Genomic DNA, 16,053 nt, shown 5'->3' on the forward strand with positions numbered 1-16,053 from the left:
ATATGATTGCACCACTTGAATCACGTGCATTCACGGTTATTCCCCATTCCTTGGGACCCTTTGGCATTTTGAGTGCTGACAAAGCACCACCAGCACGTTTGGAATGTGTGCGTGCATTGTCAAAGACCAAGACATGATTGTCATGGGGATAGTGCTCCTTCAAGATCTCCATTGCTGTTGTCACCTGTTTGATCACATCATCGTTTGTGAAATATCCATCCCGGTTTCTGCCTGGCCTGAGTGTGACCCGAGCTGTCCGATCACCACCTTTCAGCCACCCATAATCAGCTGAGACGAAATCAGCCACCATAACAGAAGCACCTTCACCCTTAGCATAGGGTTTTGCTGTTTCGGAGTTATGAACCCAACGGACCTTCCGATGATCATGAGCATAGAAGATGGATTCATCATGAAACCAGACAACAGTGCATGGACCCTCAGTTGAATCAATCATCTCTTCCCCCTTTTCATCCCATTTCCTCATTGTCATCCCATATTCAGCCATTGCGGGAAGAAACACATGCTGCCAATATCGGATGACATCTTCTTGCTCATGACCATCTGAATATTGTCCCTTCTTTTCCCTCTGCCAGTGGTACCCCATCACTTTTAACCATTGTTGTGCCGTTTGGACAGATATTGGTTTCTTTCGGCTCAAGCGCTCACACATCTCTGGAGTATTTAGAAATTGAACAATGTCCAATGCCGAGATGTATGGACCAAGGCTACGGAGGTGAGCCTCGATTTCGTGTCATCCATCACAAGTATTGATTCCTTCCATTTTCCATAGGGGTTCATTGGAATGTCATCGGAATCAACCATGAAAGCGTGACACCACTCATGCAACCTTTTTGCATATGAGGGCCCACGGTCCCAAGAGGTTGCCACAAACTCTGAAGCACAAATCCAGCCTATGTCCAGCACCAAACCCGCACGGTCAGAACTATACACTCGCAGCAATTGGAGGATTTGTTCAAGTCTCATGCATGTTAAGTCATCAAAATTTGATTTTTTATGACCAGGGCCATTCTGGTGGGGTTGAACAATTTCACTGAGCCTTTCAGCAGATTCTTTTGCAGCCTCTCTGGATGGAGCGGCAACGAATGAGTGGGAGTGATACTGAGTTGGCAAAGGATCTTTGGGGTAAGTCTCTGATGTGATGGGTGTTTCGGATGGGTTGATGGGAGTGTCTGGATAGGGAGTACTGGTGCGCGTTGATTCTGAGGCATCATCTGTTCCAGGATTGATGTTATCTGGAGTTGGGTGATTGGAACCATTGAGATGTTGGCTGGTTATTTCACGCATACTCAGCAGAGAGTCATCAGAGTCGGCATCCGAGTCGCTGACAACAATCGGGTCTGGGGTACTGGAGTTGGATTTGTGGGGAGGGTGAAAGAAATCATGTATGGTGCGTTTTTTTTGGTCAGCTTTGGTTTTCTTAGCCATCTCTTGCACTTTCTGCATAACAACGCGTTGTTTGGCAGCATGACGGTGTCGGGTCCGCTCTGAAGGAGTCCTGTTGATTGTTGTTCCGGCATACTGAACCTTATTCCCCACAATCGTACCCCGCTCATGTATTAGATGGGATAGGACCTTTTGAGCCTGACACATGCACTCAAACAGCGGGATTTTTGATAGCCATTCAGAGGTGTTGTCGGAGTTTTCATCCAAATCATCGGCATCAAACTCACTCTGATCACTGTCACTTTCCAGCTCAATGTCGAAATCACAAACATCGGAGTCACTGCAACCCAAGGTGTTGTTTTTGGTGGGAATGGACAAGTGTATCACAGCAGGAGTGCACCGATGCGCGGGTTCAGGTGCATTACTGGCCAGTTTTCTCTGAAAAAAAATCAGAAATAATGGATTTTTCTGACTAGATAGCACATCACCTTCTTGGAGTACTCTCCAAGGTTATTTGCATGACAGCGCTTTCTCTGTACCGGCATGAACACGATGTATGGAGGGAAAAGGGAATGAACAAAGTGGTTTCCTTTTTTGGATTCGGCAGTTTCCTCAATTTAATTATACTCAGCCCATTGCGGCCAACCTGAAGTCTGTTCATTTTTTTTAATTGCAGAATTCATGTTGGGGTGGAAAGATATTCTTGATTCTGATGCTCAGAAGTATTTTGCTCCTCATTTGACAATAACAATAAATATTTAAATTTGCACACCGAGAAGTCATAAAGTGGTATCATTTCTACAACTTCTCAGTTCTACATTTGCCTCAAAAGTGCAGTATCAGGGATGAGGTGGGGTGCGAGTTGTGCCATGATTTGCTTCCGGATAGTGACAACTTATGAACATCATCTATCTTACAAGATCTTGTGATCATCTTCCAGCTACAAGAATAGTTCAAGAAGGGAGAAGTTCTCCCCATCCTCGTAATATTGGTGCCCCAACCCCAGTGCGAGAGACTCGCACCATGCCACCAAAGACAGTGTCCCTATTGGGAGACGAACCAGTTACCCTGGTCCAAGCAACACATGAATTGTATCCCCCTTCCTGACCCACGAGGATCAGCCAGTCGGATCGTAAATCTAACTCAAGAGACACTTCACCAGTAGGCAAAGATGTGCATTCTTCACCTGGTGCATTCCTGAGACAACAAGCTCTCAGGCAAGTCATTGATGCTCTTGGAGAATTCGAAGGTGGAATTTTTGAGGACTTGAATAATTACATGAAACGTATACGAAATTGGTGTTGTCTTGCCCCAGCTGATCTCGAGAAAGAGCCTGTTGGAGCTGGTCTTGAAGGAGAGCCTTTGAGATACCGACTTGGGACTGTCTGGCAGGTCAAGCTAACTGACCTACTCATGAAAATTACCGAGTTCACCCAGCTTGCCACCAAGGCCAACTTAGCCACAGGTGATTTTGTAGTGGATCCCCAAGGCGACCTCGCCCTTATATTCACCGTAAGAGGATGGTCGTCGCCCAAGGAGTTCAGCATTGCTTGGAACTTCCTGGACCAGTGTTTCAACTCCTTCGAGAAACATTTCGACACCATCAAGAAAGTTGCTCATCCATCACAGGAGTTTGACAAGTCATGCATGAGTGGTCTTAGGTTGGTGAATGCCATGCCTGCCAAGTTTACGGATCCTGGGCAAGTTGAGGAGGCATGGTCAACCGAAATGCGACCCACTTGTCAACCTGAAGTTCCCCCATCAGGATGGACCACATATGAGGATCTCTTATCTCCCTCTGAAGAGACCACTTTCGTTCGTAAATGCACTCAACCGTCTAGGGCCTTCCCGGCACCTAGACCCAGTATCAATGTCGCTGCAGGGACACTACCCAGAGACAAACCGTCTATGCTGTTTGTTACACTTCGTCGAGAGACCAACGCTTTCAAGAACCCCAAGGAGAACTTGGGTTACACGGAATTTGTGAGAGGCCTGAAGGTTGGAAGGAAGACAGAGTTGGGACCTGTCGAGGAGAGACTCAATCCTGACAATTGTGGACCTGCTCCCCTTCGTGTTCCTCACTATCCAGTGAACGAAGGACCCCTTGGATCCAGAGATCCAGATCACAGACCAAGACAACTGCCTCTCGACCCCTGGAAGCCGCCTCCGTGAGGTGCGGGTCCACCACCTCCACCAGGACCACCAGGACCACCCCCTCTGCCTGGTGGGGCTCATACCCTGGGTATATTCTACCCATCAGATATGCTGGGGCACCGCCCCCTCCTCCACCTCCTGGACCTGGAGCACTAGCAGCTCCCCCACAGAATCCTGGATACAGGCCTCCCCCTCTTGACCACACGCAACCTTACGTGGATCGTAAATATGCTATGTCAGACTTCCCTGAGTTCGATGGCTTGATTGACAGCTATATAATGTGGTGCAGCATATGTCAGAACCTAGCCAGGCTTTCGCCCAACAAATGACCCGCATACTCCCTGATCGTTTCAAGGGTGCTCTGGCAGACTGGTGGTCGACTGTACCAGTCGCCGACAAACTATATTTCACCACCAACTGGGAAGATCTACACGGATATGTACTACATTTCTTCTCAACACCCACCTTCCTCGACAAGGTTCGAGATCGATTCCACACCTGCAGGTACTGTAAGGGTGAAAGGTATTATAAGGAGTCCCCACATGACTTCACGACACACAAGCTGCGACTCTTATGTATCTTGTATCCACTCGCCAATGTTCCCAGACCTGAGGTCTTGAGGGGCGAAGCCCAAAGACTCTTAGAGGACATCCCAAAAGGATGGTGGGCCCACCTCAACATTGATCAGGTCGACACAGCCGAAGAACTCTTATGGCTGACTAAACTTAAGCATGACGAGTTAGTAGCTAGCGACGAGTTCAGTATCGACGCTTTAGCTAACCGAGTCACCCAGATTAATTTGGAGAGGAATAAATGTGGAGGAGTCCGTGTTGAGACCAGAAGCGCTGCCATTGCATCTGGGAGCCACACCTATCCTACAAGCGACTTCAAGTTGCGGAAGAAACTGCCCAGACCATGTCGACACTGTGGAAGTACGTACCACTGGGACAACAACTGTCCCCCCAGAAAGGCTGATCAGGCCAGGAACGACCGTAAGGAGCGTGACAGCCTGTCCAAACTGGAAGGTACCTACCAACAGGCTTATACTGCCTTAGTGGAGGGTCAGGAAGCAGAATTTGCAGTGGCCTACACAGAGTTCTGTACCGAGTCCGAGTCCGAATCGTCGGATGTACCTGACATAGATATGCCAAAGATTCTTCCTGTTAGAACCGGGCGGAAACGGACGACTCCGGAGTGGAATCGGAGACTTAGCGTGGAGGGACCTTGGCCTCAGCGACTCAAGCGGAGCGCTGTGCCATTGCTGTTTGTCCATTTGGTCCTTAATTTCACAGTAGGTGAGCAGGAAGTCTCTAGGGGGCATTTCAGGTCGATTTCGGACTGAACCAAAACGAGTATGTACAAGCGCCGATATATATAATGGAGGGGGCAAAAGCACAAGGAAAACAAAGGGTACCGAATCGGAATGAAGACATCCGAACGGGAACAAAGGGTAGAAGAAGCGGAGCGGTACCGAAGGTCATAAGGTAGGACCTGTGATACGTCCGAAAGGAGGTAGGGAGGGCAAGGCCCAGAGGGGCAGGAGGATGAGGAGAAGTGGGGATGATGACTAACTGGCTAGAATGGGAAGAAGCAGTAGTCCAAATAGGGATGGGGGGTAAAGGCGAGAGATACATTACAAGCGGCGAAAGTGCCGAAGGCGATCCGCGAAGCTCGGGGGTTGCGGAGCTTATGGAGGTTACGGAGGCGGGGTTGAAAATCCGAGGGATATTGGCAATGGTGTTTACGTAGTATGAGGTCACCAATGCAATGGACTAAGACCGAGGTGGAGTCAAAGTCCGAGGTAGGGACTATGACGGAGGCTCGGAGCAAAGGTATGAGAGGTGTCCGAGTACGAAGTACGGGACAGCGGTGGAAGGTCGTAACTTGGCGGGAGGGTGGCAGAGGAGTACCAGAGGGAGGAGAGAGGGGAAAGGTAAGGGAGAGGGAGTGGCGGAAAGGAGAGTTGTCAGGTCCGAAGGCGAGTATCGGAGCGGACGGGGGAAGCATAGAAGGGTGACGGGAGGGTGGAGGTGTTGTGAAGGAGGAGCGGAGTAGGAGGAGGAGGAGTAGTAGGAGGGTGGCGAGAGGGGCGGCGTTCGATCCGAGGGGAATATCGGAGCAGACGGAGATAGGGGAGGAGAGGGAAGGAGGAGCAGAGGTGGCGTGGGGGGTGAGAGGAGGTGTGTTGCCAGGACCGGAGGTGAGTATCGGAACGGCAGCGGTAGGGTATGACTCCGGAGGTGAAGAGGGTGGAGGTCCGGAAGTCAGGTAGGGGTCGGGTATGCACGGATATGACACTTCCTTTTCTTACATTGCGGCCTGCATGTGGAGTGAGATCCCACCTGATGAGAGACTCATTGGGGCCGCCGTTATAAGCGGGCTCGGGATCTAACCCACTAGGAAAACAGGAAAGGACAGGGACCGGATTGGTATCCAACAGGTCAGGGAAAAGGGGTAATGGTGATATGGTATGGTCCGGTGTGGTACGGTGCGTGGTGTACTCCAGTCAATCTCTCACCCCACCTCTCTGGGTGACACTAAGGCGAGGACTGATATAGAGGTCTTCTTACTGATGTTCTTTGTCGTAATACTCCCTACTAGCTTGGGAGGGGCAAACTCGGTGGTTTCTAATCCAAGGGGAAAAGTAGATACATCCTCATGTACAGGTATATATGAGAAATGATCAAATAAAAATGATAAAAAATATCCGATGTGCCCCATGTGCTTAGGTGGATCATACGGGCAACAAACAATATCGGAAAAAAGAAGGGAAAACAATAATCAAGAAAACAATAAAGCAATAAATGATTTCCAGCCAAAAAATACCCAACTCTATCCATCACCAATGAACTCCCGCTAATCATGGATCCTAATACTCCTAAATGACGCGTTTCCAACGGTACCAATATCGTCCAAATCGGTACAGTGGTTGCTGAGATAAGTGAAATCCAGTCTGAGTGTGGCCGCGCTGCTGGGTGGGCGTGGGAATTTGGTCTGTGGGGACTGGGAATGTGTCTGGAAAAATAGAAAAAAAATCATGGAAGAGTAGGAATGGTATATGAGGACGTGTGTGATGTGTTTCGTGAAGTGGGGATGTGCAGGGATGGGGAAATCGCGATATTCGGTTTGTTTATGCAGTACCGGCTGTGCCCGCCTACACCGTCAACCCAGGCAAGATATATGAAGCCTGTAAGATATTCAAGTGACCCCCAGGTCAGCAATCCTTAGGATCTGACGCTTGTCGAGTATGTTGCCATATCAACGCAATAGACAGGGTCGAAATAGAAGCGTTGGCCAACTCCGGGGCAGCCTGCATGTTAATATTGGCCGATTTATATGACCATATTAAAGGAGAGGGCACCCATATAAGGCAAGGATTGAAGCTGAATCTGGTTCAGCTAACAGGGAAGGCTAAATGCCAAGGCTACACGACGATTGACTTATACCTGCCTTCACAATGAGGTCACATCTTGTTGCAGGGCATGGAAGCTTACATGCTCAAGGGGAGGACTATCCCTTTGTTGATAGCCGAAGACATGCAGACAGCATTCCAGCTGCATACCATGCATCTGCCTGAACAAGAATTCTGGCAAGTGGCAGACTCGGGTCACCAGGTTCCCCTCAAGAGCCAGATTCATCACATGTCCATCTATCCAGTTATAGCCAGCCTTTCTCACTCTCGAGAACCTAAGCAAGTGAACGTCTTGGGTACAGGTCGACTAAAAATTATGGAGGATGTCACCTTGGAACTGTACACAGTCCACCTGGTTGGAGTCACTGGTATGTAACTTCGACCACAATTCAGGAGTACACCTGGTCGAAGGATGGAGGAACGGATGGAAGCAGGGTGACTGTCTGCCACCTCCAACCATGCTTGTAGACACTGCCTACCCCCTTAGACTGCCCTTGACCAATCCAAACCCATACCCGATCAAAGTTCAGAGTGGGACGATGATAGCGTCCATGTGTAATCCCAACGTTGATCTGGACCGCACCAAACAATTAAGCAAGCCTCAGATCCGAGAATTCCAGAGTAAGGGGTTATTGATACAGGTTGTTGCAGTGGGAGCCAATACCGTGGTACTACCTAACAAAATCCATGATATCGACGGAGCTTTGGTCGGACCAAAGACAGCAGAGATGATACCCAGAGACGAAGTCCTTCCTGAGACCTTGGTGGACATGATAGATGTGAATCCAGAGTTATCGCCCGAGGAAAAGGAACAGCTCTGGGCCATGGTGCAGAAGCATGAGAAGGCCTTCACTACAGCTGGGAACCTGGGATGATATGATGCCCATGTGCACATATCACTGAAAGAAGGTGTGAGACCCATCTCGCTTCCACCATACCACACTTCCCCTTTGAAAAGGGAGATCATCGATAAACAGTTAGATGCCTGGTTGGAGATGGGAGTGATCGAGCCGTCCAGAGTCCTTGGGGCACCCCGGTTATAATCATCAGCCAAAAGCAGACAAGTTCCCCATCCCAAGACAGACGGATATTCTACAGGCCCTTTCTGGCTCCCAATATATGTCAACCTTCGACGCATTATCAGGGTTTACGCAATTGGAGTTCAATCAAGAATCGAGAGATAAGACAGCTTTTCATACCCATCGTGGATTGTTTCAATTCATGAGGATGCCCTTTGGGTGGCGAAACGGCCTGCCTGTGTTCCAAAGAGTCATGCAGGAAGTCCTAGCTCCTTTCCTGTGGCAATTCACCCTAGTATACATCGATGACATCATAGTATATTCCACGTCCTTCACCCAGCACTTGGTACATATAGATCAAGTTCTTGATGCTATAAAAAGGGCTAATCTCACACTTTTGCCGCCCAAGTGTCACTTAGGATATGCCAGGGCACACACCCTGACTAGCCCGGACCTGGACCCGCATGTGCACTCCGCCCCGCATGCTCCACACGCCGCATGCTCCAGGCCCGGTTCCCACTCTTCATGTGACTTCCGGGTATCCCCGGAAGTTTTCGCCATATTGGGCCACTGTGGGAAAGTGAGAAGTTAACCTTCTTCTCACTTTCTTACCCACAGTAGGCAAGTGTATTCTACACTGCTTCTTTACCTTATACACTTTCTTACCCACAGTAGCATTGTGCCCTGAGATGGGCTGTTACAGGTCAGGCTCTGGGTTATAGAGAGAGGGGTCATGGGGCCCAGGTTTGTCCCCTGACAGGATACCAGAGTTTGTTACTACTGGGTCAAAAGGTATCCTGTCCGGGGCTCTCCACTCACAGGGAAAAGGTACAAGCCTTACTGGAGATCAAAGAACCCCAGAACAGGAAGGCGCTGCATACCTTCCTTGGAATAGCGGTTTACTTCTCATCATTCATACCTCAGTATTCACTCATTGCCAGACCCCTATTCGATTTACTGAAGGATGGGGCACCCTGGATCTGGCACAAGCCATGCAAACAAGCCTTCTCATTGCTGAAATACGCCCTAGCCACGGCTCCAGTCAGGGGACACCCTATGAAAGGGTTGGGTTATAGGCTCTATACCGACGCATCTGATGTAGCCTTGGCAGGTACGTCACAGCAGATACAGCCAATGATTATTAAGGACCTCAAAGGGATGTGCACCTAGGAGAAGTTGAAACTCGCATATGATCGACAGGAGTGGGTCCCTGAGTTGGTAAAGAAGCTGAATGCCAGGCGAGATGATCACCCCCTCCCTACACAGTGGGCGTCAGTTTTCGAAGAATCTACCATCCAGGTGGAAAGAGTCATTGTGTATTGGAGTCGAACATGCAAGGGCCCTGAGACACAATACTCGGCAACCGAGAGAGAAGCCTTAGCAGCTAAGGAATCATTAGTCAGGTTCATGCCATTCATTGAAGGTGAGGACCTACTCCTAATCACGGACCACACAGCACTACAGTGGGCAAGGACCTTCGAAAACTACAATCATCGCCAAGCAGCATGGGGTCTAGTCTTTGCAGCATTCCCAAAGATGACTATAGTCCACCATCCGGGCCTTGCACATTCTAATGTAGACCCCTTGTCACACCTGGCCCGGACCCCGGAAGCGATATCCCCAAATGTAGAAGAGTTACTCAGCCTGGCTCAGGAGGACATTATCCAAAGTTGGAGCACGTACCTGTGCAAGGACCCAGTGAAAGGAGTTTTTGTGGTTACCAGGGCATGGTCTATTGCTGTGGACAAGTTAGATTTATCACGTAACATGGATATCGTTGATGAAGGTCAAGAGGAAAGGAGCACAACAAGTCTATGGTTGGGTCTAGCCCCAAGAACAGCTGAGGAATTCGGGGACATATACTTCGAAACCCTTAACGGTGGTGTAGCAGGTGGTGCCTACCAAGTGTTGGAGGAGGGGTTACTACTTTGGGATGACCCGCAAACCAACTGACACCTGTGTGTCCTGAGAAGTCTGAGGACCACAATCCTCAAGGAAATTCATGACACTCCTCATGAGGCCACTCACACAGGCATAGAAAGGATGCTCAAGCGCCTGAAATCTAAGTGCTATTGGAAGGACCTTGGAAAGGACACTCGACAGTATGTGGGAACTTGTGACATCTGCCAGAAGATCAAGCATGACAGAGGCAAAACGCCGGGTCTGCTGAAGCCCTTGCCTGTCCCAGACCTGCCATACCACACAATAACTCTGTATTTCGTGACGGGACTACCTCCCCCTAAGGGGACCATGCAGCCAGATGCCATCTTGGTAGTGGTAGACAAGTTCACAAGATATGGGCATTTTATCCCATGTTCCTCAACCACAGATGCGACAGGCGCTGCAGATTTGCTATGGTGCCATGTAATTAAACATGTGGGGTTGCCCACGGTAATAGTCAGCAATCGGGACCCTCGTTTTCTCTCGACATTCTGGTCATCCTTAGCGCATCACTTTGACACTAAGCTGGTGATGTCTTCAGCTGCACACCTGCAAACAGACAGACAGATGGAGATAATGAACCAGCAATTGGAAGTTATGCTACAAGCTTGTGTCAATAAGGACAGGGACGACTGGCATGAATTCTTGGACGTTCTGATGTTAGCATACAATAATAGCCCTCACACTACTACGGGAGAAGCTCCTGCTACGCTATTGATGGGTTTCCGACCCTGCCTGCCCAGCTCATTCCTCATTCCCGAAGAGTCCCTCAACATCAAAGCGGAAGAAAGAGTGGATGTGTTGAACGTATGCAGAAGATGGGCACGGGAAGCGATCTATCTGGCACAACTGCGTCAAGTCAGGGCACACAATGCCAAACACCAGAGCGTAACATATGAAGTGGGAGACTTAGTACTGATCGATCCTCATAAACTCAACCTCCTGGAAGTGAAGGGCACAGGGCAGAAGCTAATGCAGAGATGTATTGGGCCATTCGAGGTGATGGAGGTGATAAACAAGAACGCCTACCGATTAAAACTCCCTGACTCCTACCCCATGCATAACGTGGTGAATGTAACGCACCTGAGGCCTTATCGTTCACCTGGTGACGTCTCAAGATCGTTACTGTCCAACCCCAGAGACAATATAAAAGCCTCAGAAGAGTTTGAGGTAGAAGAGGTGGTGGGGCACAGGAAGCGGAAAGGGAAACTCCTGTATAGGGTAAGATGGAAAGGATATGGGGCACAAGAAGATACATGGGCAACCAAGAGAGACCTCCAAAACACCCCTGAGATCCTTGGAAGGTACAGATTGAAGTCGGGCCTGAGGAGACACAAATAAGTGCCCACTTCCTGATCGGGTACTCACATGATGTCAACTAGTGGCACATGATCAGGGTACACTTCGATCTTCCTCGTTTTCTTTTCGCGATCCCATCAACAAATCTAACTGACAATGTCTCTCGGACTGGCGAGTATGAGCTGCAGGCCCACCCCACATAACTCCATTGTGATCACGGACGAACACAGACAGGACTACCCAGGCCTTGAGGCAGCCAAAGTATTGTCTGCACCCTTCAAGAGAGCCCCATCTGACTCCATGTGGTTAAACAGGCAGCTGGGACCACTTGACCCGACATTCTCCTATGTCGCTCTGCACCACATAAGATCCGGTGTTCGATCTCTGGATCAATTATGGCTCTTGCTACCTGAGAATCATCACCTCAACAAGGCCGAAATACTGAGAGAAAACGGGAACCAGAACATTCCACCTTGATCTTTGTCCCCATTGGTGGAACGTTGGGAGTCTTCAAAGGCCACCATGCTCAAGGCTGAGGCCCTCACGAAATTGCGATTGCCTAGCAAACTAAGGGAAGTAATATACAAAGTCGAGTCCAGGTCAGGCAGCGAGCACGAGCTAGACAGTCACATCTTTGCTTTCCAATTTGTTCCCTGGCAACATCCCTTCACCATACTATCTCGCTATACCTACATACTCCAAATCATTTCTGTTAGAGGAGCAGATGGTTGTCCAGAAGTGGAGAAGGGACTCAGGAAAGGAGGGACCTTGGCCTCAGCGACTCAGGTAGAGCGCTGTGCCATTGCTTTTGCCATATCCATACACAGCCATCGACTTCCACTACCTCCGAACACTCCGGACTACCTCCGCTCCTTCTTCACTAACCTCGGAGCTCCCATATTCCGCAATCACCTCCGCTTCCCTCAATGGTCACCACCCCCTCTTTTCAATATATTACCTACGCCTCCCTAAGTATGGAGCCCCGAAGGCTTCCGGACAGCTCCAACGTCTGCTAGCGCACTCCCGCCTCCACTAGGCAATTCACTTGCTTGCCCTGCAAGCCCACCTTCGGGCCTATCCCTCCTTTCCATTTCTGGGTTATTGCCTACCATTCCATTAACCCCATAACCCGACTTGTTGGTAATATTCAATCAGCTAATGTTTAACTCCGTTAGCTCCGCTCTGCTCAGCCCAGCCATTTATGGGCCCACCCTCATTGTAACTATATATACTCAACTTGTACATAGGTTGCACCTCAGTAATAAAATCGACTAGAGTTGACCCCCTTTAGTTCTCGTTGCCAGTCAGTAAGTTAGGGCACGGACGTGTAACTTGGCACAGCGCTCCTGGCATAAGTCACTGAGGCCAAAGCCCTCCACCATGGAGACATTCCTTCGTCTCAATCTGGTCTCTGACAGCTTTGTTGTCTAAGGTGGTCGGTTAGCAGGGGGAGTCTCTTCAGGGGACAATCCAGTCTTTGTTGTCGATTTCAGACTAGGGGTACAGGAAACTATGTACAGAGTGTATATATAATAATACAGGAGTGGAGTCAGAGGACAAAGGGAACTGGAAGGAGACAAAGGGGGACTGGATGAGGGAACAACCCCAAGGGTCAAGGGTTGGAACTCTATGGTGCTTCCCAAAAGGGCAAGGCCAAGAGGGGAAGGAGTGGAGGGGGTTGTGGGGAATGACAGCTGACTAATATGGAAAGGAAGCAGCTGTCTAAATAAGGAAGAGGCAACAAGAGGATTAAATGACACCATACAGTAGAGACTGCAGGGTCTGGAGTAAGTTCCAGAGGTCCAGAGTCGGAAGTCTAAGTCTGGAATATTGGCAAGACATAATAAATAAGGAATACAAGGAGATAAGATGGAGGAGGAGGTCAAAGTCCGGAGGTGGAGATGTGACCGGAGTTCCGGAGGTGGAGGTGGAGCATCACAAGCTCTGGTCTGGAAGGTACAAGGTTGGGATCGGACCCGGAGTAAACCAGAGTCGGACTGGAGGTAGTGTTGGACGTTGTGTTGGAGCCAGAGGTAGGGTGGGCTCTCAACAACCAACAGGGGGAGGAGGTGGTGGAGGATGTGGAGTTCTGGAGGTGGAGATGGAGGTCCAGAATCAGGAGCAGAGGTCTGGAGTTGTATGGATATGACAATTTCCCTCCTTATAGCCTTTGTCAATTACACCCGAATCCACGAGCACCTGATGGAAGGAGAGGTCCAAGAGGGACATAAGATATCCTGGTTGGAACATCCGAAAGGAATCTTCCTCGAAGACAACTCAACTGATGATTGATTGATGGCAAGTTCACCCAAGTTCACTGTACACCGAGCTTGTCAGCTGCCATGTCACATAATCAAGAATGGATTGTTCAAAGAACTGGATCTGAGCGAACATGTCGAGGCAGCTCGCGGTTATCAGCTCCTGTTGGCTCAAGGGACTGGTTCCTCGACTGGCCCAGATGGGAAGACGTGCCCGGACCACTGCCTGGTGCTGAGGACAGGGATGCCTATGAATTCCGACTCGTATGGCCTGGCCCCCCCCAATCCAACAAAGACCCGTCTACCCTCAAGCTGGTGGAGAGACGTTGTAGGAGTGCATAATGGGTGTGCTCAATTTCATGGAACCTTATGCAGCAAAAATGTCAAAATTGGGCTCCTGCCCTTGTACATTATTAGGAAAAAGGAATCGTAGGAGGGAGTAATGAGAAAGAAGAAAGAGGGTTTTCGTACGAACCGAATGAGCTTTTCTGCGAAGGAATTGGTTGAGATTTGGTGGAGAAATTTAACCTGAGATGTCCTCATGTGCAAAGTCCGTGCACTTGACCATGACCATGGGAACAAGGTAAAAAGTTGATGGAAGAGGACAATCTTGAGGTCATTAAATTTAAAAAAATGCCCAAAGACTCAGTGTTGAATTCCACCCTAATTGGTTCAGTGGTTGTGGAGATATTCTGATTGTCGGGCATGATGGGAGTCACAGGATGATATGAACTGTTCAGATGCTCACGTGCGAGCTAGTCTCAATAAAAATATGGGCTAGTCAAATAATATAAATGCTGAAGAAGTCATTGGAGGAGTCTTGGAATTATGGCATTTTATTTGGACCAAGTTTCCCTGTGCACTGATAATGAAGAAATGTATACTGCATCTGAGAATTCCCATTCTCAGTCAAATCTCCACCAAATTTCACAAAATCGGTATCGTTAGAAAGCTATGGATAAGGAGAGTCGGATGGAATAAAGGGATGGATGTTTGACGCAGTGTTTGGAGTGCTATGAGGAAGTTTGTGTTTTTCCTTTTCAATTTCTTTTGTTGTTTGGAATTTTATTCTAAGCCAACTGCAGCCAAACCCATATATTTCGGACTCTTTTCACAAATTGTATGTTTGCTGTATGGGTATATGTATGTAGCGATTGAAACAGAATAGGCCATTTCCCCCCCTCCCACTACTTTTTGAAGTCCGTGTACTTGGGTGCTGTGAGTGGCCACACAATTGGTAAAGGGCTATTGTGGCCTTTAGGGAAATCCACCATGGAAAGAAGATAAGCAAGAGTTTCCAGAGTTATATATATATCCCTGAAATTTCCTTCCCCCCTCCCTGTTGGATATATGGACCTGTTCTTACTGCAACACCCTCTCAGCCCCCTCTCTCTTTCTCCCCTAGCTCTTGGGGAGTGAGCTGGAGCGCTACCCTCTGTTTTCTGGTCCCATAGCCAATTTTCCCACTTGCAACGCCCCTGGGACCTCCCACAGAGGCACCTGGATGGCTGCAGCTGTGTGCAAGAGTGATGTGGCACTCCGCACGTGACCCCGGGTACATGTATATAAACACAGCCGAAGTGGGAACTGGAGAAGCAATCTTCTTCTCACCTTTTCCCACTTCAGTCTAAGTGGCCAGGGACAGCTGTCCCACATCGGGCCTGCCAGTACACATGCCCAATCCACCCCCCGTGAGGTCCTCAGTGCTGGGCACTATACCCAGACCACCTCGACCCTGACAGTGTCTTAGATAGTGATGGACAGCAACTTGGCACTTGTATAACAAGCATGCCAGTATCATGGGTATGGGATGTTCATGGCAAGTAAGGTCCTGGGAAACAGGGTGAGATGATGTTTGTCGAGTGCTCAACTTGTCCTCAAGTGTCACTGGTGTGGGAGCATCAACAGGGATGAGGGAGAGTAAGGTGACTGCATCCTAAGGGACATGGGTTCTGGTAGGTTGTACACAGGTTGCGAGGCCTCAACTTGTGGCCTAGAGTTCTTGTGGCAAGATCCACCAGGGGTCACAGTGTAGCTGGATGTATTAGACATGATGAGACTTTTACACATGTGTATAGCTGAGTCACAGAGGTAGGGTTGTTACAGAGACAGCATGTCAGGGTGTGGGAAACTTTACCATGGTTCGCCGTTGGCAACCATTAAGGTCCGCTGTCTCGGTGTAACAGCCCGTTAAGGGTGGGGATGACAATCATGGCGAAGTGGGGTTTTGGCTTCAATGACTCGTCCATGAGCGTTGCACCTTGTACTTGACACAGCCCCGATATTTCAGAGTGCAGAGGGTGCGACTGAGTCAGACAGGAAGCACAGGGGGTAACCCTAGTTGATTTTTGAACTAAAGTATGAGGTAGTGTACAACCGGTATTTAAGTGTAATGGAATGAATAGGAATAAGTCGCCAGATCTCACAGAGATTGCAGGCAGCTTTAAGAAGGACAAAAACAAACAAAGAGTGTGGGAGAGGGACGGCCGTGCACAGCCATCAAGAAAACAAGAGTAATAGGGAATGACTTGTAGGCCCATCATGGGCCATGGAAAAGGTAGTAAGT

General features: G+C 49.1%; 1 protein-coding gene across 1 annotated transcript; it reads right to left on the bottom strand.

The window, feature by feature from the left end:
• Positions 1 to 681: 681 nt before the first annotated feature.
• Positions 682 to 1,949, bottom strand: EI90DRAFT_3131052 (uncharacterized protein; the record flags this gene model as incomplete). The annotated part of the gene is made up of 2 exons (XM_039064361.1): positions 682 to 1,842; positions 1,893 to 1,949. The coding sequence occupies 2 exons, from the start codon at positions 1,947 to 1,949 to the stop codon at positions 682 to 684; spliced, it is 1,218 nt and encodes a 405-aa protein (XP_038910846.1).
• Between the last annotated feature and the right edge of the window lie 14,104 nt (positions 1,950 to 16,053).

Source organism: Cantharellus anzutake (genome assembly GCF_015039405.1).
Source record: "Cantharellus anzutake strain C23 chromosome Unknown EI90scaffold_72, whole genome shotgun sequence".
Classification (NCBI taxonomy): domain Eukaryota; kingdom Fungi; phylum Basidiomycota; class Agaricomycetes; order Cantharellales; family Hydnaceae; genus Cantharellus; species Cantharellus anzutake.